The 24,088-nt window shown below is 35.7% G+C and overlaps 1 protein-coding gene across 1 annotated transcript in view; it reads right to left on the bottom strand.

The window, feature by feature from the left end:
* The window catches only part of ND-75 (NADH dehydrogenase (ubiquinone) 75 kDa subunit), a 139,537-nt gene that overhangs the window by 39,579 nt on the left and 75,870 nt on the right, over window positions 1-24,088 (bottom strand). The window contains exons 7-11 of the mRNA XM_090373926.1: window positions 21,678-21,742; window positions 17,349-17,612; window positions 17,154-17,253; window positions 11,848-11,997; window positions 5,185-5,244 (exon numbers count right to left, since the gene is read on the bottom strand). Of these exons, the coding sequence (XP_090230052.1) occupies window positions 5,185-5,244; window positions 11,848-11,997; window positions 17,154-17,253; window positions 17,349-17,612; window positions 21,678-21,742 (639 nt within the window). The remainder of the gene's footprint in view (window positions 1-5,184; window positions 5,245-11,847; window positions 11,998-17,153; window positions 17,254-17,348; window positions 17,613-21,677; window positions 21,743-24,088) is intronic.

Genomic DNA, 24,088 nt, shown 5'->3' with positions numbered 1-24,088 from the left:
CCTCGCAGGTGCCTAGTCTCCAGACACTGTAACTTGGAAAACTTAAGCCTTTCTTCGTAAGAGCAACCCTTTGTTCCATTCACTAATCTTGTTGCTCTTCTCTGTACATGTTCCAACAGCTCTACATACTTCTTAAAATGAGGCATCCAGACCTGTATACAGTACTGAAGGTGTGGCCTGACAATTGCCTTATACAAGAGGATAATCACCTCCTTATCCCTGCTAGAAAAATTCCTGTATATCATTGACAAGACACTATGAGCTACTCTTGCAGAGTGTATGCACTGCTCAGAAAACTTCATATCTGCCTGCACAATTACCCCCAGGTCCTTTTCACCCTCTACAACTGTCAGTGTAGTACCATACAGTTGATACGTTACTCTGGGGTTACTGCTTCTTATATGCAGTACTTTACATTTGTCGATGTTAAACTTCAGTTGCCACCTCTCAGCCCATCTGCTCAACTTTTCTAGATCCTGTTGCAGCAGTGTACTGTCATTAGCGTCCTTAACAACCCTGAAAACCTTCGTATCGTCTGCAAACTTGGACATTAAGCTTAATATACCACCATCAATATCATTTATATATACAGAAAACAACAATGGACCCAACACAGAACCCTGAGGGACTCCACTAATAACATTAGTCCACGATGAGCAGTGTCCATTGATTACCACACTGTCTTCTCCCACTCAACCATCCCTTTATCCATAGCAGCAATTTGCCTCCAATGCCACACTGCTCCAACTTGTTCAGCAGTCTTCCATGTGCAACAGCATCAAAAGCCTTTCTAAGATCCAAATATATGAAATCAAAGTTATTCCCTGCATCCAGTTCCTTTGTAACCACATCATAGTATCCAATCAAATTGGTCAGGCAAGACTTTCCCTTAACAAAACCATGCTGTGTCCGGGCTATAACTGAAGTCTTGTCTAGATGATCCTGCAGTGCTTCTTTAACCAGTGCCTCCATTAATTTTCCTGGAACAGAAGTTAAACTAACAGGTCTATAATTACTTGTTTCACCCTTAGATTCTGCTTTGTGAATTGGGGTCACATCTGCCCATCTCCAGTCCATGGGTACCTTCCCTGGGTCCAAAGAAGCTCTCATAATTATGGCTAAGGGTTTGCTTACTTACTTCCTTTGCTGCCTCCTTTAATATAACTGGATAGATCCTGTCCACCCCAGGTGCCTTTATGTTTATCTTCAACAATTGCTCCTCCACTTTCCTCTCAGTTATTACAAAATCATCTAGCTCACTGACAGAGTTTAATTCACCTCTGGCATTCCGCTCCCCTGAATAACTCCTCATGTGTGAATGTAGATGCAAAATGCTCATTTAGTTTGTTAGCCACCTCAGCAGGATCATCAACAGTTGAACCATCAAAATCCAGTGGACCAGTCTGATTCATCCCTTTCCTTCTAGATCCTCCTTTGATCTAGAAGGAAAGAGTTCCTTCTAGATCAAAAAAACAGCAAAGAGCTCTTTACATAGGTAAATAACTCTTTGTTGTTTTTCTTTGCATCCTTTGCCAAAGATTTCTCACAATTTCCCTTTACCTGCCTAATCTCCTTTGTGACTTGGTTATAGATCAGCTTATATCTATCATAGGCTTCCATGTCACCCATTAATTTATATGTATCCCATGCATTTTTCTTCTCTGCCATATGTCTCATTAGTTCATCTGACATCCATTTAGGCCTACACCTTGAACAATATTTCTTGTTGGTATGTAAAGCCTAGTAACTTCCAAGATAAATTCTTTGAATGCTTCCCATTTTGAATTTTCTGTTAGTAACATCATCAGTTGGTCCCGCCATATAGAATTTAAATTCTGTCTGAGACCACCGTAGTCGCCTTTACGAATGCAAAAACCCTTCCCTTTACCCCTGATGGTAGTTACCTCTTTGAGTAAATCCCACTTCAGCACACTGTGATCACTGCCACCTAATGGTTCCTTGATCTGCAGATTCTTAATGCATGAAGAATCACTACTGATAATCTGAAGAAGAGTATTGCTCCCTCTAGTTGCCTCCCGAACATGCTAATGTAGAAAACAATCATCCAATAAATCCACAAAAGCCTTGCTAGTGTGTGTGAGTGACCAACCCACAAATTCCAGTCAATATCTGGGAAATTAAAATCCCCCATTATAAGTCTCTCTGATTTACTGGCCCACTATTTCCCTGTACAGTTTGTTATTATACTCATCAGTCATTAACCCTATAACACACTCCTACTCTCAATTTTGATGTCCCAATGCTTATGTCACACCAAACTGACTCAACACTACACTGTCCAGCGATGTCGACTGGCTTCACTTCCTTGGATTTTATGTGTTTCTTAACTAATAGCATAACCCCTCCTCCCTTCCTATCCTGTCTATCCTTCCTGTATACATTTTACCCCCAAATTCCAGTTCTGCATTCCTTATATCTGTGACACCACATCTCAGATATCCCAACAATATCTGCCTTTGATGTTTTGAGCAATACCTAAAATTCATCAAATTTATTTACCAAACTCCTAGCACTGGTGTACATGCAAGTATACATGCACCTGTTCCTATTCTTAGCTACCCTAACACAGTCCATGTGTTTACTTGTACCGCAATGACTCCCAGCAGTCTCTGAAATACCCTGTATCTTGTTTTCCAGGCTACTGCTCATTCCAATAGAAGCAGTGCAAGAATCACTTTCACCTCCGCCACTGGCAGAGGTGAAAGTGATTCTAAGAGGTTAATCTATTAGTCCTTGTATCTCCCCAAGCTAGCAGTTTCCGACCCACCTAATACTGCCACGATAGCATCAGCATATTCTTGCACCCTTTCTATTTAGGTGTATCCCATCCCTGTAGAAGCAGGCTCTCCTGTTAACAAGTACAGGTCACTGTTGAAAAATACTCTGAGCCTTGCAATTTCAGGTGCAAATTGAAGAAGGGTCTCCTCATTCCTGCCCAGACACATACTCCCTCCTATCGTGTCTGGGCAGAATTGGAGACACTTTCAAATTCAACCTTAATTCATGGCTCTTTTTCAACAGTGACCTGTACTTGTTAAGTAATTCTGCCGGTCTCCTACTCTTAATATCATTAGTGCCAACATGTACAACAATATCACCTTTTGTGCCCTTAAAAGATGATATCCGTTCTATGTCATCAACCTTTACCCCTGGCAAACATACTCTGGTCCTGTTCCACCTATCCTTTTTACATAGCATGTTCCCTGTTTCCCTGACAATAGTCACCAAAAATTACTAGTTCCTGTGGAAGTCATTTATTATGTGTTCACATTATAGCCTTTAAATAAATTAAGAAAAGAACTAATGTGAACACTGTTGTTTAACATCACATGGTAACTTTATGTCGGGAGCAAAAGAAGACAAATTTATCCTTAAATCTATATAGAAATACAATTTATTTCTATACTTGTTTTCAAAGAAAACCAAAGACAAGTAACTAGTTTCACACTTATATGTTATGGCTTACCACATTCATGAATGCTGCACAATAATAATAGGATTGTGTGATTGTTTGTATATTTTCTAAGGACCAGTATTTTTTTTTCCAGAACCAGTAGCAGGCCATGAACCACACTTTGAAAAATGTTGTCTTACAGACTTACAGTGCCCATTTGTGAACAGTAGTTATACCCAGGATATCATATATGTTTGAGTGGAAGAACCAAATGCCTTCATTAGCCAAAGTGTACTTGATATCAGTGCTTCAACTTGTTCTCAATAATATAATTACTTCTTAAATGCATAATAACAAACTGATAGAATATCAAAAATTCTTCATACATTTGATTAACTATTAATAATTCTGATATGTTTATCAGTGAAATTTAAAGAGATTCTTAACTAATTTTATAAATAGAAAGTAAAAAAGTTTGAATTAAAAAATTGTTAACAATGGTCACATAGCCAATCATGCCAATTTCAGCTGAGCAGGAGCAAAAAGAATAGGAGGAGAGTGCACAATGTTCCAAATCATTGGGTTTGCTGGCCTTCAAATACTAACACACTTTAGTTGCACATATGCACACAATTCACATACAGTGTTTCTTGTAATTTTATCTGTGTAGTCTTCCTTCTCAATATAACCAATACTGGGATGAGATCCTAAGATCAATCAAAACTGTTCAACTGTATTATACTTCCTTTCTTTTTACTTCATTTTAATGGATATCACCAAACATTGCTTATACCTGCAGATTAGAATATAAGTGAGGTACAGCATATATGGATGACTCTGCATGCCTCTTTCATCAATCTTAATCTTATAGAGCACATATGAAATACTCTAGAAAACTCAAATCTTTAACACTCCCACTGCAAAATATGCCCCAGGAACTTATGACCAATTTTACCATGGGAATTACTGCCTTAACCATTAATTTATATCTCCCTTTTCAGTGCAGAAGATATTCTGGAGAATGTGTACTACCAAGAGAGATCGCCACTAAAGTTTTCATTTTTTTTTTTTTATGTTTAAATGCTCATTGATAAATAAACAATGATTTTCTGAAAATGAGTACAACTTTTTTTTCATACTAAATCACATTTCTTAATTTTTTTATTAAAAATTAATGTGTTGTGTATATTATGCAGACACTACATTGAAATCAGAAACAATATTTTGGAAAGCCCTTCATGAAGGCTTGCTGTGACCATCTTAGCTCCTCCGTAGCTCATGCTCTCACGGGTGTGAAATTTTCAAAAGAAAATCAAACAAAATAGAATAAATTATTTTTATTATTTTATTTTTATTTTATATATATTTTTTTTTTTTTTTTCTGAAAGCAGGAAATGCAGAGGAGACAGGATGGTCTCAGCAAGCTAAAAATACTTTCATTAAGTGCTTCTCCAAAATATTCCTTATAATTAGAATGCAACATGTGCATATCACCTCTTGTACAAAAATGGAGTATTCTGACAGTTACAGTTTTTTTATTTGCTACCTAACTTTTGGACATAAGTGTACTATACATATCAAATTTCTTAACAATTAACCAAATGAAAATTTTTTCTTAACAATTAACCAAATGAAAACTTAATGCATGTTCTAGGCACGGTGGCTAACAAGAAATAAAATAAAAGTGCGCTTTACAAGCTAAAAATTTATGAAAATATATTTTTTTTAAATTCATACTTTACTTACTGGGTCTCCAAATGTATACTTACTTCACAATCTACCAAACTTCCAACCACACCAGCAATCTCATTTCCAGAAACTGATTTCAACTAGAAATATATGGAATAAAATAACTGTTTTATATGTCTGTGAAACACAAAATTTTAAAAAACTAAACACTTCTATTATTGAAATAATTAAAAAATGGATTTACAAAATCTGGTTTTACTTCTGGCTTGGCCTACAAAAAAAACAACTAATACAAAGGGCTAAAGTACATTATTATGAATACAAAATAATATAACCAATATGCAAAGATTTTATATTTGTACAGGGTGTACACAATTGGATCACAGGTATAATGCCAATTATGAACTTAAAAATTCTGAGAGGGAGATCCCTATTTGCTACTTTTTACTATCTATTCAGAATAAAGTATAATTATTTACTGAAGAGAATCGATTCACAAACTAATGTTTGCTAAGTAGACTATAGACCAGTCTCCTCTTGTTTGAAAGGGGGTATTAAAAATTGTTGTGTTCAAATTATTTTGAACATACAGTTTTTAATACCCACTTCAAATTATCAAGGTTTTTTTACATAGTTATTTGCCTGGTGGAAATCATGTGAAATGTATATATGCCTATTAACTTTGTTGACAATTTTTGCCACAACAGATAGACTTCTCAAATTTCCAATAGAGAAGATATTACTTTACAAGGCAAAAAACTATCTTGGAAAAGCACTGTGAATTACTTCAGAGTGAACAGAATGGTTTCCAGTGAAGTGAGAGTGACAGAAAAAAATATAATAATAACAATAATAAAGATAGAAACTACTCAAAAGTGGCAACCAATGGGATATGGTCTACCTGTTGTTAGTAAAATAATATTTAGGAATGCTAAAATAATGCAACACTTCTCTAAATTTATGTACTGATGTATTGTTAATATCATCCTTTTTTAGAGATTATCAAAAACATCTTATGGCAGCACAACAGCATATGTATAGAGTTTCTCAACACACTCAGTGCAAACTTAAATTACAAGCTTTTGAAAAAAGGAAAAAGAAACTTCAACAAAAAAAAAAAAAAAAAAATCTTTTGAATAAACAAAGTTTAGAGCAAATTTAAGATTCAGAAATTCTTCCTGCATATAATTCTGATTTTTTCAAAAAAAAAAAATTAAGTTTTTAGCAAAATCTTTCAATGTAAGCAAAAGAGTTATCAATGTGTGTCTAATTTATAACTGAGAAAAGGTACAAAAATAAATTTCATCACTATGAACAGTCCCCAAAAAACTCAACCTTTTGAATATTTCAAGAGTGTGACTTCTCAAGCATAAAAACAGGCCTTTCCATAAGAGATATCAGTTAATCTTTCATATAAACTTCCCTCTTAAACAACACCACTTTGCTGCTTTTGCTAACAGTAGTCTTAAGTTTTCATTTATATATAATTAATATTAAGGTTAATACTCTAAACCTCCTTTAGTGGAAGCTGCAAAAGAGGTTTGTGAGAAGAAGATTTATAACTACAGGAAATTCAGAACATTATGGGTGGCCCCATATTGAGTGATATAAAAGGACTGATTTGGATTTTATTGGATCATCAGTGACAAAGGCTATAATGCACCAGACTAAGTGGACACAAGAAGTTAAAGACATAGCCAGAGAAAACAAAAAAGACAAAAAGATAGGAATTTTTTTGTGCATAAGATTAATAAATCCTTCTTAGAATATAACAATACATACAAGAGAGCTTGGGTATGCATCTTAAAGAGGTTAAAGAAAAATCTTGGGAAGATTTTAGGAAAGATATGAAAAACAGAAGGCACAGTAATCAAAAAAATAAGGACAAAGTTAAAACAGAGGAGATAGATATTTTAGAGGTAAGAAATATATAATTTAATGAACTACTGTGAGAAGAGACTGAAGATCACTAAAGAAGAATAAAATATTAAAATGGAGGAGAGGGGAGAATATTGGATAATCTTTCTATTAATGAGACAGAAGAAGCATAGAAATTAGCATTAGCATTAGTGAGGCATATGATGCAGGAAAGCAAGCTTATACAGCATCAGCCAAAACAAAAAAAAAAAAAAAAAAATTTCTCATTTTGCCCATCTGGTCATTCCAAATGTTTGTCTAGTTCAGCCTTAAATTTATTTAAGCTATCATCTTCCACAACAACAGATGGAAGTCTGTTCCAGCAATCAACTACTTTTAGTCAGTTCCAGCAATCAACAGCTGGAAGTCTGTTCCAGCTAGCTAAAGGCAAATCTATTCTACAACTGTCCTTCCTAGAATACAACCGTCTTTCCTCAATTTGAATCTATGCCCCCCCTCAGGTTTTAGCCTGAGCAAGTGGAAGTATCCCGTCAGCACTGAGCCTGCTCAAACCATTCAAGGCCTTATACACCTCAATCAGATCACCTCCAGATGCTGCAACTTGCAGAACTTAAGCCTTTCTTCATAAGCACACACCCCTTTGTTCCTCTCGCCAATTCTTGTTGCTCTTCTCTGTACTCATTCTAGCAACTCTACATCCTTCCTAAAATGAGACCTCTAGACCTGTATGCAGTACTTAAGTTGTGGCCTGACCACTGACTCATACAAAGGGATAATCACTTCCTTGTCTCTGCTAGCAAAATTCCTATATATCATTAATAATACTCCATGGCCTGCTCTGGCAGCCTGTGTGCACTGATCAGAGAACTTCATATCTGACTGCACTCCCAGGTCTTTTTCATTCTCCACCAACCTGAGCGTAGTACCACACAGTTGATACATTTCTCTTGGGTTACTGCTACCCATATGCTGTACTTTGCATTTGTCAATGTTAAACTTTAGTTGCCACTTCTCAGCCCAACTGCTTAACTCTTATAGATCCTGTTGGAGTAGCATACTGTCTTTACTATCATTAACAACCCTGCCAACCTTTGTATCATCTGCAAACTTGGACATTAAGCCTGATATACCTTTATCAATATCATTGATAAATACACAAAATAACAATGGGCCCAGCACTGAACCCTGGGGGACTCCACTAATAACATTAGTCCATGTAGAGCAGTGTCCATTTATTACCACTCTCTACCATCTCCCACTCAACCAGCCCTTTATCCATTGCAGCAACTTGCCCTTAATGCCATTTTGCTCTAATTTGTACAGCAGTCTTCATTTGTGCAACAGTATCAAAAGCTTTCCTGAAATCCAAGTATATAAAAAAAATTATTTTTTGCATCTAGTTGCTTTGTGATCACATCGTAGTATCCAATCAAATTGGACAGACAAGACTTCCCCTTAACAAACCCATTCTGTGTCTGAACTATTACTGCAGTCTTGTCTAAGTGATCCTGTATCACCTCTTTAACCAGTGACTCCATTATTTTCCATGGAACAGAAGTTAAACTAACAGGTCTATAATTATTTGTGTCACCCTTTGAACCCCCTGTGTGAATTGGGGATACATTTGTACATCTCCAGTCATGGGAGACCTTCCCTGAATCTAAGGATGCTCCCATAATTATGGCTAAGGGTTTGCTAACTTCCCTTCCTGCCTCCGAAAATATAACTGGATAGATTCCATCTGCCCCAGACGACTTTTTTTATGTTTAACTTCAGCAATTTCTCCTCCACTTTGCTCTCCGTTATTACAAAATCACTTACCTCCCTGTTAGAGTTTGATAAACCTCTGGCATTCCCCTCCTTGAATAACTCCTCACGTGTGAATGTAGATGCAAAATACTCATTCAGTTTATCAGCTACTTGAGCAGGATCATCAATAGTCAAACTATCAATGTTAAGTGGTCCAATCTGATTCATCTCCTTCCTTCTAGAGTTTACATAAGTAAAGAACTCTTTGCTGTTTTTCTTTGCATCCTTTGCCAAAGATTTTTTGTAATCTTTGCCTACCTAACCTGCTTTGTGACTTGATTACAGACTAGCTTATATCTGCCATAGGCTTCTGTGTTGCCTGATAATTTATATGCATCCCATGCATTTTTCTTCTCTGCCACAAGCCTCATTAATTCATGACATCCATTTAAGCCTGAACCTTGAACAGTATTCATCAAATTTATTTACTGTACTTCTAGCATTAGTGTACATGCAAGTATCCATGTGCCTGTTCTTACTCTTAGTTACTCTAACAGCTCATGTATTCATTTGATCCATGATGACCCACAGTAGGGCCTGAAATCCCAGACACCTTGCTTTCCAGGCTGCTGTATGTACCAATAATACCAATGGAAGAATCACTTTTGCCTCTGCCTGTGGCCACTGTTAATCTTTTAGTCTGTGAATTCCCCCCCTGCAAGCTAGAAGTTTTCCGACCCACCTAACACTGCCTCGATAGCATCAGCAAATATTCTTGCACTCTTTCTATTTAAGTGCATCCCATCCCTGTAGAAGCAGTCTACTGTTAGCAAGCATAGACCACACTGAAAAAAAAGTTTGCACCATGAACCTTGCACAATCTCTCCAGGGCCGAATTGATTGACAAGGATATCACCATATGCACTTTACTTCATAAATATGAATTAAAGACAGCAGATATAGATGAAATTAGACCTAAATGCTGAAAGCTGGGGGAAAATGAATGTGTGAGTTCAAGTAGTGAGTTCATCAATAGTGATGAACTATGAAATGAGTTTTTTGAATTTTGAAATGTTGTAAGGATGAAACTTTGTACATAAATTCTTTTAAATATTAATTTGTTCTATTTTAATTTTATTGAATAACTCTGAAGTAAAATTACTATAAAAAATCAAATCATAATTTTTTAAAAAAAATTTATGAAAAAACTTGTGTTCCTATTTCTGAGGCAATAATTTCTTCTACATCTATTTATGTATCACTTGATTCAATTTCATCAACCTCTGGTTCCAAATTCCTTGCTAATTGTTTTCAATTAGCAAGAATTGGAGGATGGGGAGGAAACACTTTCAAAATATCAGTCTTTATCTGATTATTGTACATTTTTGTAATGTTTGTTTCTAAATCAGCATTAGACTGGACAAATAATGCAAGGAACCCAGGTTTTGTTGCAACCTATTTATTTTACCTCATCCTCTTTAAGACCTTGAGGTCTTATTTTTGTTCTTTGCATCTTATGAGCCATTCATTATAGGGAAATACCATTATGCTCCTTACCAGTCTAGTTTGCCTTTCTTTGGGCTCTATTAAGAAGTGCAATATTTTTTCCATATACAACATTCAATACATGAACACAATTCTCTTAAATCTGGTGTCATCACTGACTTATATAAAGTAATTATAACCTATTCTCTACATGAAAAGGTTCAGTAATATATCATAGACAAGATATCATATGCCTTCCTGGCTGCCAGTCAATACTGCACAGAGAACTTCACATCTGCTTGTATCAACACTTTTAAGTGACTACTTTAATCCTTCCATCTTCTTCAATGTGCATGAGTGTCATAACTGAACCACAGAAGACCTTTAAGATGAAAAGGTCTAATTCAGACAAGGATTGCAAATCCATCACCTTCAGAAAATGACGAACAAACAGAGACAAACCAGAAATCAAACACAATACTAATGAACTATGTGAAGGTGGGTTTAGATTAGCCTTTTTAGGGACTGGAATAGCTTTGAATTTTTTTTAAAGCAGCAGAAAGATAAGTGCGAAAGGAATAAACAAAAGGGAGAATATATAAAACCTTTACCTCAGCTAAAGACATCTTTCAAGGAATTAATAAAAGATTAAAAATTGGCCCTTAGAAAAACAGAGAAGCAATAACAGAAAAAATAATGACAAGGAAATTAAAATCAAGAACAAAATTAATTAGAAAACTCAAGTTTAACAACAGACTTAAACCAAAAAATCACATAAAAAGGGCTTGATAAAAGAAAAAAATTCTCTTGTCCCTAGCACATTTAGTGAAATTTTGGTCTGAAAATACCAGAGCTTTTGCATATGCAAATATATTTTGAGCCTCGGGCTTGAAAGATTGATAGTACTCATTAGACTTAACATTACTATAACTGTGACAACACAAAAATTATCAAAATTGTTCAAAATTTAACTATTTTAATAGACTTTTAATTAAAGTTAAACTTTTAAACAATATCAGTAATCCTAGGGATACCTAATCTTTAGACCGAACAGTCAACAGACTCAATGATCTACAGCCAGTCAAAGGACCACTGGGCTAATGAATTAAATCAATCTTTTATAGTAACATATTTTAGATAAAGTTTAAATAATTTATGTGAGCATCTTACATTCTTATTTAGACTTGAACTAATATTTGCATGTGTTCATTATACTGTTATCATGCTAACTTACTCTTCAAATCCATTCTATGATAAAAATGTTCATTTTCAAGATCCATCAGGAATGCAATATCCTCCCAATATTGCATTTATGGGAAAAAATTATTTCTCAAGTATGAATTCAACTAATGCAAGCTTTTGCAGAAATGCATTATTTGAATCATTCAAAACAGATGCATAGTTCATTAAAAACATATTTGTTTTCAGCCATCTATTCCTATCTGGACACTTTTAACGAATGAGTTTTCAGCTGATATTATCTATTTGGTATTCAGATTCTTGTGATGTATATGTGTCTATTTTTCAGTTGTCCACAAAGACAGCATCAAAAAGAATTATGTTCTGATTATGAGTTGCCATATAGTGATTCAAAGTATGTATCAGAACAATAGTAACAAGAAATAACTTACCTTTTGTGACACAACTACCAAAGCATCCTCCCAGTCACAAGGCTCAAGAACTCCAGCACTTGATTTACAAAGGGGAACTGTAAGTCTCTGCCGCTTTAGTCCATCATATGCAAATCTAGTTTTATCAGATATCCATTCTTCATTTATGGCCTGAAACATTAATTTATGAGAATTGTTGCTAATTTTTAAATCATTACTTTTAGATAGTTAGGAAGCAATATATAATTATATTGCAAGCCTGACATATATACAGGGTGTCTCAAAAATGTTGGTACAAACGTTTAGGGCAGGTAGGTAACATCTAAAGGAATGTGAATCGCATAGGAACCCATAACTGGAAACGTCACTGTAAGTCGGTACACGGCGCTGTTCATCAGTTCGGGAGAGGGAAAATTTCTGGTTTACTCATTCAAGCAGTAGTCGCCACATGAAGAGCATGCATCAATATACGAACTGTGAGCTAGCAGACATGCACCTAGTGTATAGATTAGCAGAGGGCCCACACAGTGTGCACCCCCATGCGGCACAACATCGCTTCACGATAAATGTGTGGGCAGGTATGATCGGTGACTGCTTAGTCGACCCGTACCTGTTACTATCCCGCATGAACTTCGCTAAATATCGGATCTTTCTTGAACAAGTTCTACCAGGGTTACTTGACGATGTTCCAGCAAATGTGAAATGCAACATTTGGTTTCAACATGACGGGGCGCCTGCCCATTATGGAAGGTGTGTTCGTGACCATCTGAGCAGGCGTTTTGGGCGTTGATGGATTGGCCGGGGTGGACCCATTGCCTGGCCCCCACGCTCATCTGATTTATCGAGCCTTGATTTCTTTTTGTGGGGGGCCCTCAAATCTATCGTGTATGAATCACCTGTGGAGATGGAAATGGATCTCATGGCGAGACCCGTCTGCGCTGCTGCTACTGTCAAAGAAACTCCAGGTGTGTTTGACCGTGTCTGCCAATCCATGCTGCGTCAGTGTCACGCATGCATCGCATCTCATGGCGGAACCTTCGAGCATCTGTTGTAAGATCATGAAATGCATCAATCTCGTACTCCATTGTTAATATTATGTCAAGTAAAGGTTTGCCACTGATTACTGTCTTGTGTCATTTCTGCTTCTTGTGCCTCTGCTACTACTTTCCTGTGATGTTTCCGGTTATGGATTCCTATGCGATTCACATTCCTTTAGATGTTACTTATCTCCCCTAAACGTTTGTACCAATATTTTTGAGACACCCTGTATATATCAAGCCACCTGCTCTGTATATATATATATATATACAGAGCAGGTGGACAATGTTTCACTCCTAGGTGGCATATAGAGCACTACCAACATAATGTGGTGAATAAGAAGCTATTGAAATCAATACCTTCACTCCACAACCGATCCATGCATGGTACCACCAAATATTTTTGCTAAATAATGGAATTTTATACTAAATGCTTGTTTAAAAAAAAAATTACATTTATAAAATAAATTGTATACAGGTCAATAAATAAATGTTCATCGTTACAGAATCCATGTCATGAGGAAGTCACTTATTTCCCTACATACTTGACCCAAATTAATCCTAAAAGGTGGTATATATATCATAGGTTCCTATCACAGTGAAACCCAGGTCATAATTTTTATAAATAAAAGTGAAATTTAAACTGTATATTTTTAGCTTCATTTTTGATTTTTTAAATTGATTGTATAATTGTCTGGGGATTTTTTTCACATCATTAGGGTGAAACTAACAAGAGTTGCACATGTTACCCATCCCTCTTTACAGTGTTAGATCTCTATTTACAACATTTTGATTTACACTGTTTCAATACAATAACATGAGAGCTGAGGGAGTGGCAGAATTAGTTTTATCTGTACAGTGAGAGAGTGTATACCACTTTGTTGTACTGATATGAATCATGGAGTAATGCACACAATTCTTTGTCAGTTAATTAAATACTGCGAAAGTAACTGTATCCTATTCAAATCCAGACCCTAAACTGCCAGAAAGTACAGTTACATGTTTGTAACTGTACTTGTTGGGGATTGCCTGTACTGAAATCTAAGTATATGATGTCAAAGCGTATTCTTTGCATCCAGTCCCTTTGCCATAACATCACATTAGCTAATTAGATTGGTCAGATATCTAGAGATTCTCTTTACTCCAGCTTTTAACACTGCACTACTAATACAGAAATACCCCACATAGCTGATAATTGGTACCAAAACTGTTCCGTGTTATGTGAAACCATACTGATTGAGGTATAATTATAATGGGTTTTAATTGAATGCATACCAGAGAAACAGTCTATAAACAAATTATAATAAATCTATTAACAATTTGCACTTGATAGCCAATTAAAGGGATTTGAAATAAAAAATATTGCAAAAATTTTATTAATAAAAAGGTAATATCATGAGAAAAAAGCTTTACTGTTTAAGTTTGTTTGTTTGTTATTTGGTTTTTAGGAGCATTAGCAACTAAGGCCATATTGCTCCGGGATATGCGGTGGTCATTCCCTGACCTTTCCGCATTCTCCGTATTTGGTGGTGACGGGCTCGAACCCCGGTCTAATCAAGAAGCGTGTGCTATGCACTGCTACTCCTTCCCACCTGGCTACGGAGGCGCCTTTACTGTTTAAGTATTTCAATAATGAAGTCTGGTGAAGTTTTCTCTTCTGTTTCTCAGCATACAAGTCTTTGTAACATCGAATGCCATCTTATAAAATTTGCCATATCTTGATGCTATGTTCAACATTCAAGACCTCCATTCATAATAGCCTCGCAGGCCATGTCAATCCCAAAAAAACTTTCCCCAATTCTTCTGTTGAAAATTCTTTTGGTGCCACTTCAGAATTGTTTACCTCTTCTTATATGCAGTTTGCTCATCAATTTCAAGGAGAGTTGTATCATCTAAGTCATGCTGCAAAACATGCTGCTAAACAGAACACATTTTGTTGGCAGTGATTTCTAGCCAAGATGCAGATATATTTTCAATCGTCTTCAATGGGGCACAAAATAAATTGTGAAATGAAAAGTTTGAAAAGCTATTATGTAGTGTCATCAGGGTGGAATTAAAAATACTGAACACTGTTGCATGTTACCACTGAATGTCTGAGTGGAGTTACTGGCACATGTGCATGTGAGACAGAGTTGGCATCGTAGCATACAAGGGGGTATCAAAGTTTGTACCCTGACCTAGATAAAACATCAGTAAGAAGATGCAGTTTTTAACATAAAGTGTCTACATATTCAATAACTAACATGTGAAATTTCATTCCTGTAGGTGATTATACACCAGAGGTAAAGCCCGGAATCTGAGGAAGGACGGTATAGTTGACAAAGTGGAGTATCGAGCAGTGATCAAGTTCCTGCATTTGCAGAGCAAGAAAAGCCCAGGAAATTGACAAAGAAATGGAAACTGTGTATGGACAAAATTATCCATCCTATGACACTGCAAAAAAGTGAAAACGGGAGTTCCAGTGCAGTTGTACAAGTGTCTTTGATGAGCCAAGAGAAGGAAGGCCATCAACATCCACAGATAGTGAGACAGTTTCAAAGGTTGAGCAGCTAGTGCCGAGTGACAGACATGTGACAATCTATTTCATTGCAAATACAGTGGGAAGTTATGGGTCTGTGCACAGCATTTTACATGACCATCTGCATGTCTAAGGTCTCTGCACGATGGGTTCCAAGATTGCTGACGATTTTGCAGAAGCAATGTCAAATGAAATGTTCTCGCCAACTGTTGGGTTTGTGTAATGCGGATGTTGAGAACATTTTTGATCAGTTGGTAACAAATGGCAAATGTTAGGTGTACCAGTATGATCCGGAAACTAAAGACATGTCAACGTAGTTGAGGGAAGTCATCAATGAAGTGGAATCGTGGTTTCAGGCAAAAAGTGCAGACTTCTATGATCAAGGCATTAAACAACTGATCCATAGATAAGAGAAATATGCTACTATACATGGAGAGTAGATAGAAAAGGATTAAAGTTCCTGTGAAGTTTCACCTTTCTAGGGCTATTATTTCTAGGCAAGGGTATGAACTTTTTGATATCCCCTCGTATATGTACGCGTCAATGCAGCATGTATGTAGAGTACGTGTCTAGGCTATTGAATGAGTTTTAATATGTACAGTAAATCTGACTTAAACTTAATTGAAAACAGTATTATAATGAAATCCGTGCTGTTTGAAACCATGCTAAGTGAGGTATTGCTGTATTTACATGGCCCCATAAGAATTGTTTGTTGTTATGTGGCCACCAGTAAATATAAATTCAGTAAAAAAAGAGGAAATATATTTGTGTATGGTCAGCAATAGCAGCTTATAGAAAATTTTAATGCTTCATCTGGATACTCACAGAGGCTAGAAATAATGAGAAATATGCAGGATAAATTGTGAAAATGGACATCTTCACCTACCCACATGATTTACCGTTTAGGAAATCACATCCTTTCTGACTGGTTGACTATTCAACTTTGATAATCATCATACTTTCTCTGTTGTTGTTATTGTTGTTATTTGGTTTTTAGGAGCATTAGCAACTAAGGCCATATTGCTCCGGGATATGCGGTGGTCATTCCCTGACCTTTCCGCATCCCCCGTATTTGGTGGTGACTGGCTCGAACTACTTTCTCTGTAAGTAGTTTTATAGCCAGAGACAGAGAATAGAAAACATACAGATCTACTATTTTAAAAAGGTAATGTAATTTTAAAAATGTAAAGGTTATTTTAATTATAAAAAACTAAAAGGTTATTTTAATTATAAAAGGCTAAAAGGTTATTTTGAAATAGTAAAGGTAAAGATTTTTCTTTACATTGTGATTTTCTTGGTTTACGTATAAACAAATATATCAAGTACTGTGATTTTTCATAGTTTGTGACTTTAAGCCTGAAACTAACATGCTCTAAACAATTTGAAAAGGTGAGAACTTAATAAGTAACATGAAACAGAAGATTTCCCCTTTGGTAAATGGGTAAATAATCTAGGAATAAAGTTCTGTTGATGTAATATCTCAATAGTTTCCAAGCACTGGCTCTGCCCTCTCTATAATGTTATGATTACTCTTCAATCAAAAATGATACTCTTCAAAGGATTTCATTAAGCCATGTTACAATACAGTATATAATACATATAAACTATGTACATTTTAAACATATTCCAAAAAATTGACTTCTTTAGAAATTACTTATGGGAAATGTTTATAATAAGATGTAATAACTTGTAATTCATTAATCACATTTGTTTTAATAATTTAAGTGGATGTGAAGAACAGTTAAGAAACAGTTATTCTAAAATTAGCATACCTCATTTGTTCGAGGAAGAATACGAAGAACTTCACCTGTTCTGGTGCTAACAACTATGTTGCTGCCAACAGCATCAAGGACATCAATACTTTCTGTTTTCCTAAATTTCATAAGATGTCAATTAGGCCAAACAAATTCAAGTCTAGTCAAGACTAGTGAAAACCAAAATGTCAAGACTTTCAAATAAAATATTACCTAGTTTCCCAAGGCCTTGCAGTAAAGGAATACGGCTTTGAGGTAAGAGCCCCTACTGGACAGAGGTCAATAATGTTCCCTGATAGTTCTGACATCAACATTTTTTCCACATATGTTCCAACCTGCATATCACTACCTCTCCCAGTAGTACCAAAATCATCTACTCCAGCCACTTCACTGGCAAATCGAATACAACGGGTACAATGAATGCAGCGGGTCATTATAGTTTTAACAAGAGGTCCAATATTTTTGTCTTCTACAGCCCTAAAAATTAAATACATTTAATTAAAAAATAGTACATTTTTAAAAAAATAATACAATAATAAATTCTGGACAAGGGGTGCAAGAAAGCAAACTTATTTTGCATCAGCCAGAAAAAAATAAAATAATAAATAAATGAAAAAAAATTTCCAATCATTTATATTATTCTCAATGCCAGAAAGTGCCCATCCAGTTCTGCCTTGAATATTGCCAAACTCTCCGCTTCATCCACACTGGAAGGTAATTAATTCAAACTATAGATGACACACTGCCCAAAGGTAAACTTCATGACATCCTGTCTTCTGTTACTCCTTAAGAATCTATATCTGATTTCCCCAGTTCTTGTGTTGACTACCAATGAGAAGACACCTTTGTCATTTATTTTAATGATTCCCTTCAAGACCTTATACAACTGAATCATATATCATCTACCTCCCATGGGCATCTAGTTGCCAAGCTTCACATACTACGGCTAGGCTGTTCCTTGTACAGACAACATTTAGCACTTCTTACCAATATAGTTTCCCTTCTTTTCGAAAGCTCTGTAGAAGTTGTCTTTTTAGATGCCGCCTCCAGACCTGAATAAAATATTCCACGCATGGTCTCAAAGTATCATATACTGAGCAATAATGACATCTTTATCCATATTTGAAAAGTCCAATTTAGTACAGTGGGGGCCTAACAGCCGATGGTAATTCGTTCCACAAAACCCATTGTATTTTGAAAATATTGTAAGTTGAAACAACTAATACATTGATTTCCTGTAATTCATTCCGAACTCTTGACAGGCGACCCAAACAATACAAAATAGGTATTTCTTATGTTATACTTCCTTTTTAGATTAAAAATTAGCGTTTTACAAAGATTATTTAATAGTAATAAAACATCTTAAAATAAAAAAATAAATAAAAAAAAACAATAAATTAGCATTTACCTTAGACTTGAAGTGCAGAGCTAATTAAATGAATGGCAGCATAGTGGTGGTGGGACTATATCAGGCATCGCGTGTCTTCAGTCTTTTGTCTTTTGCTGCTACTGGCAAAGAAACTGTCTGAAGTAAACTGCTTTTGATGACTTTTTTATAGCTTCCTGAAGTAAAAAATTACTTCGTCTTCCATTTTGCACATCATGAATTCAGTGTTTTCAATGTTGGGACATTTTTTACCACTTCTCTTAAACACTCTCAACAAGAAATTACAGTCTTCAACTCTTCAGCCAACACTTTTTGGGTGTCATCGTCATCTTCCTCTCCAGTATCACTCTGTAATTTTCTCCAACTCTTGTAGCTCCTCTGTTGTTACTTCATGCCCTTGAGCATCAACAAGGTCCTCCACATCCTCTTCGTCAACCTCCAGACCCACTGATTTACCAAGAGTGACAATATCATTTGTCAAAGCACCATCACCTTCAAATCCGTCAACGTTATGTGTTTATGGATAATTAAGGGCCAGATGTTTTTCCAGGCTGAATTTAAGCACCTGATGGAAACATCATTACAAGAACTTACAATCATCCTCACACAGTCCAGGATGTTGAACTTTTACCTCCAAAAATCTTTGAGGGTGACAGCATTTTCATCAGAAGTTGCTGCAAAGCAACTTGCGAACGTTTCTTGGTGTAGATTTTCTTGAAGTTTGCAATCACTTGCTAGTCCATTGACTGAAGAAGAGGAGTAATGTTGGGTGACAAAAATTTAACTTGAACAAAGTCACACTGTGCCTCAAGAGATTAAACATGGTTGGGATCATGGCCTGGCACATTATCTAGTAGGAGCAGTGCCTTCACAGGAAGCTTATTTTTCTCACGATAATTCTTCACTGAAGGAAAGAAAACTTCAAGCGCACATTCATTGAAGACATCTTGCTACCCAGGCCTCCTTGTTACTGCACTAAAACACTCCCATCATTCCTTTGTCAACATTTTGTTGTTTAAATACTCTTCAGCTTAAAATCTCCAGAGGCGTTGACACCCAACAGGAGAATGAGCCTATCTTTCATAGACTTATGCCCAGGTAAACTAGCCTCATCCTTAGTGATGTATGTTCTCTTGGGCATTTGTTTCCAGAAGGGGCCAGTTTCATCAATGCCAAAAACCTGCTGGGAAAGATAACCCTCCTGATCAGCAAACTCTTTATATTCAATTTTAAAGGCCTCAGCTGCTTTTTTTTTTTTTTTTTTTTCTTTTATCAGCACTGTATGCCTTTCCATGTTTTTCAACACTTGATATTCATCTTTTTTTGAAGGTGCGAACCAGCCTCTGATGGCTTTAAAGTCTTCAAAGCGCACAGCACTGCCACTGATTGATGAAACTTTAAGTTTCAGATCCTTATAGATGCTTACCACATTCGCAGATAAATTGTCTAGGTACTGTTACCCTTCATCTCCTTTTCCCTAATCCATATCAACAAAAGCCTTTCCATTTCCACAATAAAGTCTCTTCTCTTATGCACCGATGTGGAATCATCACTAACTTTAACACTCTTAAGAATATCCTTGTGTTTAAGTATTGTAGAAATGGTTGATTGATGAAAATCATACTCATGTACTAATGCACTAATTTTTACTCCTTCGTGTTTTTTTTTTATCATCTCTTGCTTCACTTTAATAGAAATTTTTATTTTTAACTTGCACTTTAGGAGCCATGGTTATTTGATTTCAATTTATTTAATTAATAAATTCAAAAATAACTACAATTAAATTACTGTAATTACGTATAATTAACAAAACCATATTGCTTACACACTGAACAAGAGCATAAAACAGAAGATAAAGAAACTCTCCAAAGTGTAACACATGGGAATGTTTGCTGAACAGTAACAAAGATGCTAATTGGTTGAGAACAATCAAACGCATGTCACTTGTCTGAAAATTTCAATCCACGTATCGTTCTAGCTATACTGGAAAGCCATCGGTTCCTGCAAATATCATAGGCACTTAAAATAAAAGATTGCATGGAAGGTATATCAGAATAAATTCACTCACTCTGTGAACAGCAGAACCTTAATCAAGTATGTGAATATCAGCAAATATTTTTTCTTGCATTATTTTTACATAACTTATAAATAAATAACAAATAATAAATAAATAATACATTCATAATTTAAAACAAGATACAGGTTAGTATGTTTAAAGGTGATTTTTTTTTTTTATTAGGAGGTCAAATAGATCCAGTTAGCAAGAGAAATGCTTTTAAAGCTTTTTTTTTTTTTTTTTTTAACAAAAGGCGTGTATGTATATCAGCGTTTTCCTAACTGTGTTCCGTAGAACACTAGTGTTCCATGAGATGTGAACAAGTGTTCCACGAAAATCATAATTAATAATTTAAAAAATAAAATAAAATAAATAAATTTTGAATATTTATACCAGACTTTCATTATAATTTTTAACATTATTATTTTTCGGTTATTAATATACTGGCATAGGCTAATAATCAAATAGACCTTTATTTTGGCGCATTTTTGCATAGAGAAGTATGGGTAGAGGTAATGACATCAATGAAAAAGTGGCAATGTAGTGATCTAATATGCCATTCGTATGCGATTTAGCCTGGAGTATACAGGTTGAAGGAGAGGGAGAAGCGAATCAATATCATAACTAAATTCATTTCCTTGTTTAAATTTTTTTTGATAATTATCAGTATTTCGAAATACTATTATTAAAATAAATGACCATGGATTTGTGGTTGAAAAAAGGAATTTTAAAACAAGAAGCAAAGTACCTCTAGTAGTGCAACTGTGGTCGATGAAAATGAACACAGTATTGTCACACTTCAAAGTGAGGATGAACAATCGCAGCCTTTTGTTCCCCAAAAATCCAAAGTGAAAAAACAGGAACCAACTAATAAAAGACCAAAATGAAAGTATGATGACAGTTATTTGAATTTCGGCTTTTTACATGTGTTTGAAATAAAGATGCTCCTGATGCACAGTATGTAATAAAATATTACAAGCAGTTCTTTGGTTCCTGCTAAACTTGTGTTTTGTAAGTGTTCCGTCAATATATTGTGAGAAGAAAAGTGTTCCGTGACTAAAAAAGTTGGGAAAATGATGCATATAATCAAAAGGCCCACCTTTTTCCAGTAAAATAAATGTCTTCAAAGCGGCTTCTGTCACTGCCAAATGCCATGGATTCATCCTAATAAAAAAAATAATAATTAAAAAAAAATTGAAAACATTCAAATATTTTTCTGTGGAAATATTTCAATTCCCAAATCTAATCAATTGTCAAAAAGTATTAAAGTTGTATATAAAAATAACATAAACTAGATCTCCTGTAGGCATCCCCAGTATGCCTACAGGAGATCTGTGACAAAATAGTGGTTTCACTGCTTGTCACTCATTTAAAGAAGTCTATGTTTCTGTTTGAGACAGCCAATTCTTGACAGCATACAGTTTATTGTGTGAATGGAACAGCAAAGCTTTGCTCTGCTATCCCATTTACACAAAAAAAAATGCAAAATTTTGTTGAAGCTCAGTAAAAATGAAACCACTTGCAGATCACAGCAACTTTTCCAGTTATATCTTGTGTAATTGATTTTAATGGAGTAGAATTTTATATTTTTGGATATTTCCTGCAAAAGGATAGCATATTCAATTGGTATGAACAGACAGGTATTTTTATTTAAACTACATTTTTATGAGCTTATAAAAAACCCACTAGTCTTTTAAGGTTTATATTTGTAACCTAGAGCCATTGATATCACTGCAAAAAGTGAGGACTCTTGTCATAATGAAAAACTGTATTAAACCCATTCCTTCTGGCAGCTACAATATCCAAATATGATTGTGTTGTATAAGAAAGTTCCACTGGTGTAATCTTGAACCCAACGATTCAGCTTAACTATTATAAAAGTTTAAATCTGAAATTAGGTCATTTAGTTCCACCTGAGTAATTAAACAAAGGTTGACTCTCTTGGGGGTTGATATACAAGGGCACAAAAGGTGATATAGTTGTACACGTTGGCACTAATGATATTAAGAGTAGGAGACCAGCGGAATTACTTAACAAGTACAGGTCACTGTTGAAAAAAAGCCGTGAAGTAGGGTTGAATTTGAAAGTGTCTGCAATTCTGCCCAGACACGATAGGAGGGAGTATATGATGAGAGCCTTGTCGATCAATTCGGCCCTGGAAAGATTGTGCAAGGCTGAAGGGGTAGAATTTTTTTCAGCCTGGACTGTACTTGTTAACAGGAGAGATTGCTTCTACAGGGATGGGATACACTTAAATAGAAAGGGTGCAAGAATATTTGCTGATGCTATCGAGGCAGTGTTAGGTGGGTCGGAAAACTGCTAGCTTGGGGGGAGACAAAGACTAATGGATTAACAGTAGCCACGGGCAGAGGTGAAAGAGATTCTTGCACTGCTTCTATTGGAATGAGCAGAAGCCTGAAAAACAAGATGCAGGATATTTCAGAGACTGCTGGAAGTCATTGCGGTACAAGTAAACACATGGGTTGTGTTAGGGTAGCTAAGAATAGAAACAGGTGCATGTATACTTGCGTGTACACTAATGCTAGGAGTTTAGTAAATAAATTTGATGAATTTGAGGTATTACTCAAAACATCAAAGGCAGATATTGTTGGGATATCAGAGACGTGGTGTCACACAGATATAAGGAATGCAGAACTGGAATTTGGGGAGTACAACGTCTACAGAAAGGATAGACAGGATAGGAAGGGAGGAGGGGTTATGCTATTAGTTAAAAAACACATAAAATCCAAGGAAGTGAAGCCAGTTGACATCGCTGGACAGTGCAGTGTTGAGTCAGTTTGGTGTGACATAAGCATAGGTAAATCAAAATTGAGAGTAGGAGTGTGCTATAGGCCTAATGACTCTGATGAGTATAATAAGATACTGTACAGGGAAATAGAGTGGGCCAGTAAATCAGAGAGTCTTATAATGGGGGATTTTAATTTCCCAGATATTGACTGGAATTTGTGGGTTGGTCACTCACACACTAGCAAGGCTTTTGTGGATTTATTGGATGATTGTTTTCTACACCAGCATGTTCGGGAGGCAACTAGAGGGAGTAATACTCTTGATCTGATTATCAGTAGTGATTCTTCATGCATTAGGAATCTGCAGATAAATGAACCACTGGGTGGCAGTGATCACAGTGTGCTGAAGTGGGATTTACTCAAGGAGGTAACTACCATCAGAGGTAAAGGAAAGGGTTTTTGCTTTCGTAAAGGAGACTATGCTGGTCTGAGACAGTATTTAAATTCTATACAGTGGGACCAACTGATGATGTTACCAACAGCAAATTCAAAATGGGAAGCATTCAAGGAACTAATCTTGGAAGCTACCAGGCTTTACATACCAACCAAGAAATATTGTTCAAGGTTCAGGCCTAAATGGTTGTCAGATGAACTAATGAGACATATGGCAGAGAAGAAAAATGCATGGGATACATACAAATTAATGGGTGACGTGGAAGCCTATGATAGATATAAGTTGGTCTGTAACCAAGTCACAAAGGAG

The sequence above is a fragment of the Mastigoproctus giganteus genome, chromosome 5, assembly GCF_048544385.1.
Source record: "Mastigoproctus giganteus isolate SK-2022 chromosome 5, ASM4854438v1, whole genome shotgun sequence".
Lineage (NCBI taxonomy): Eukaryota > Metazoa > Arthropoda > Arachnida > Uropygi > Thelyphonidae > Mastigoproctus > Mastigoproctus giganteus.
This window is presented reverse-complemented; position numbering and strand designations above follow the sequence as displayed.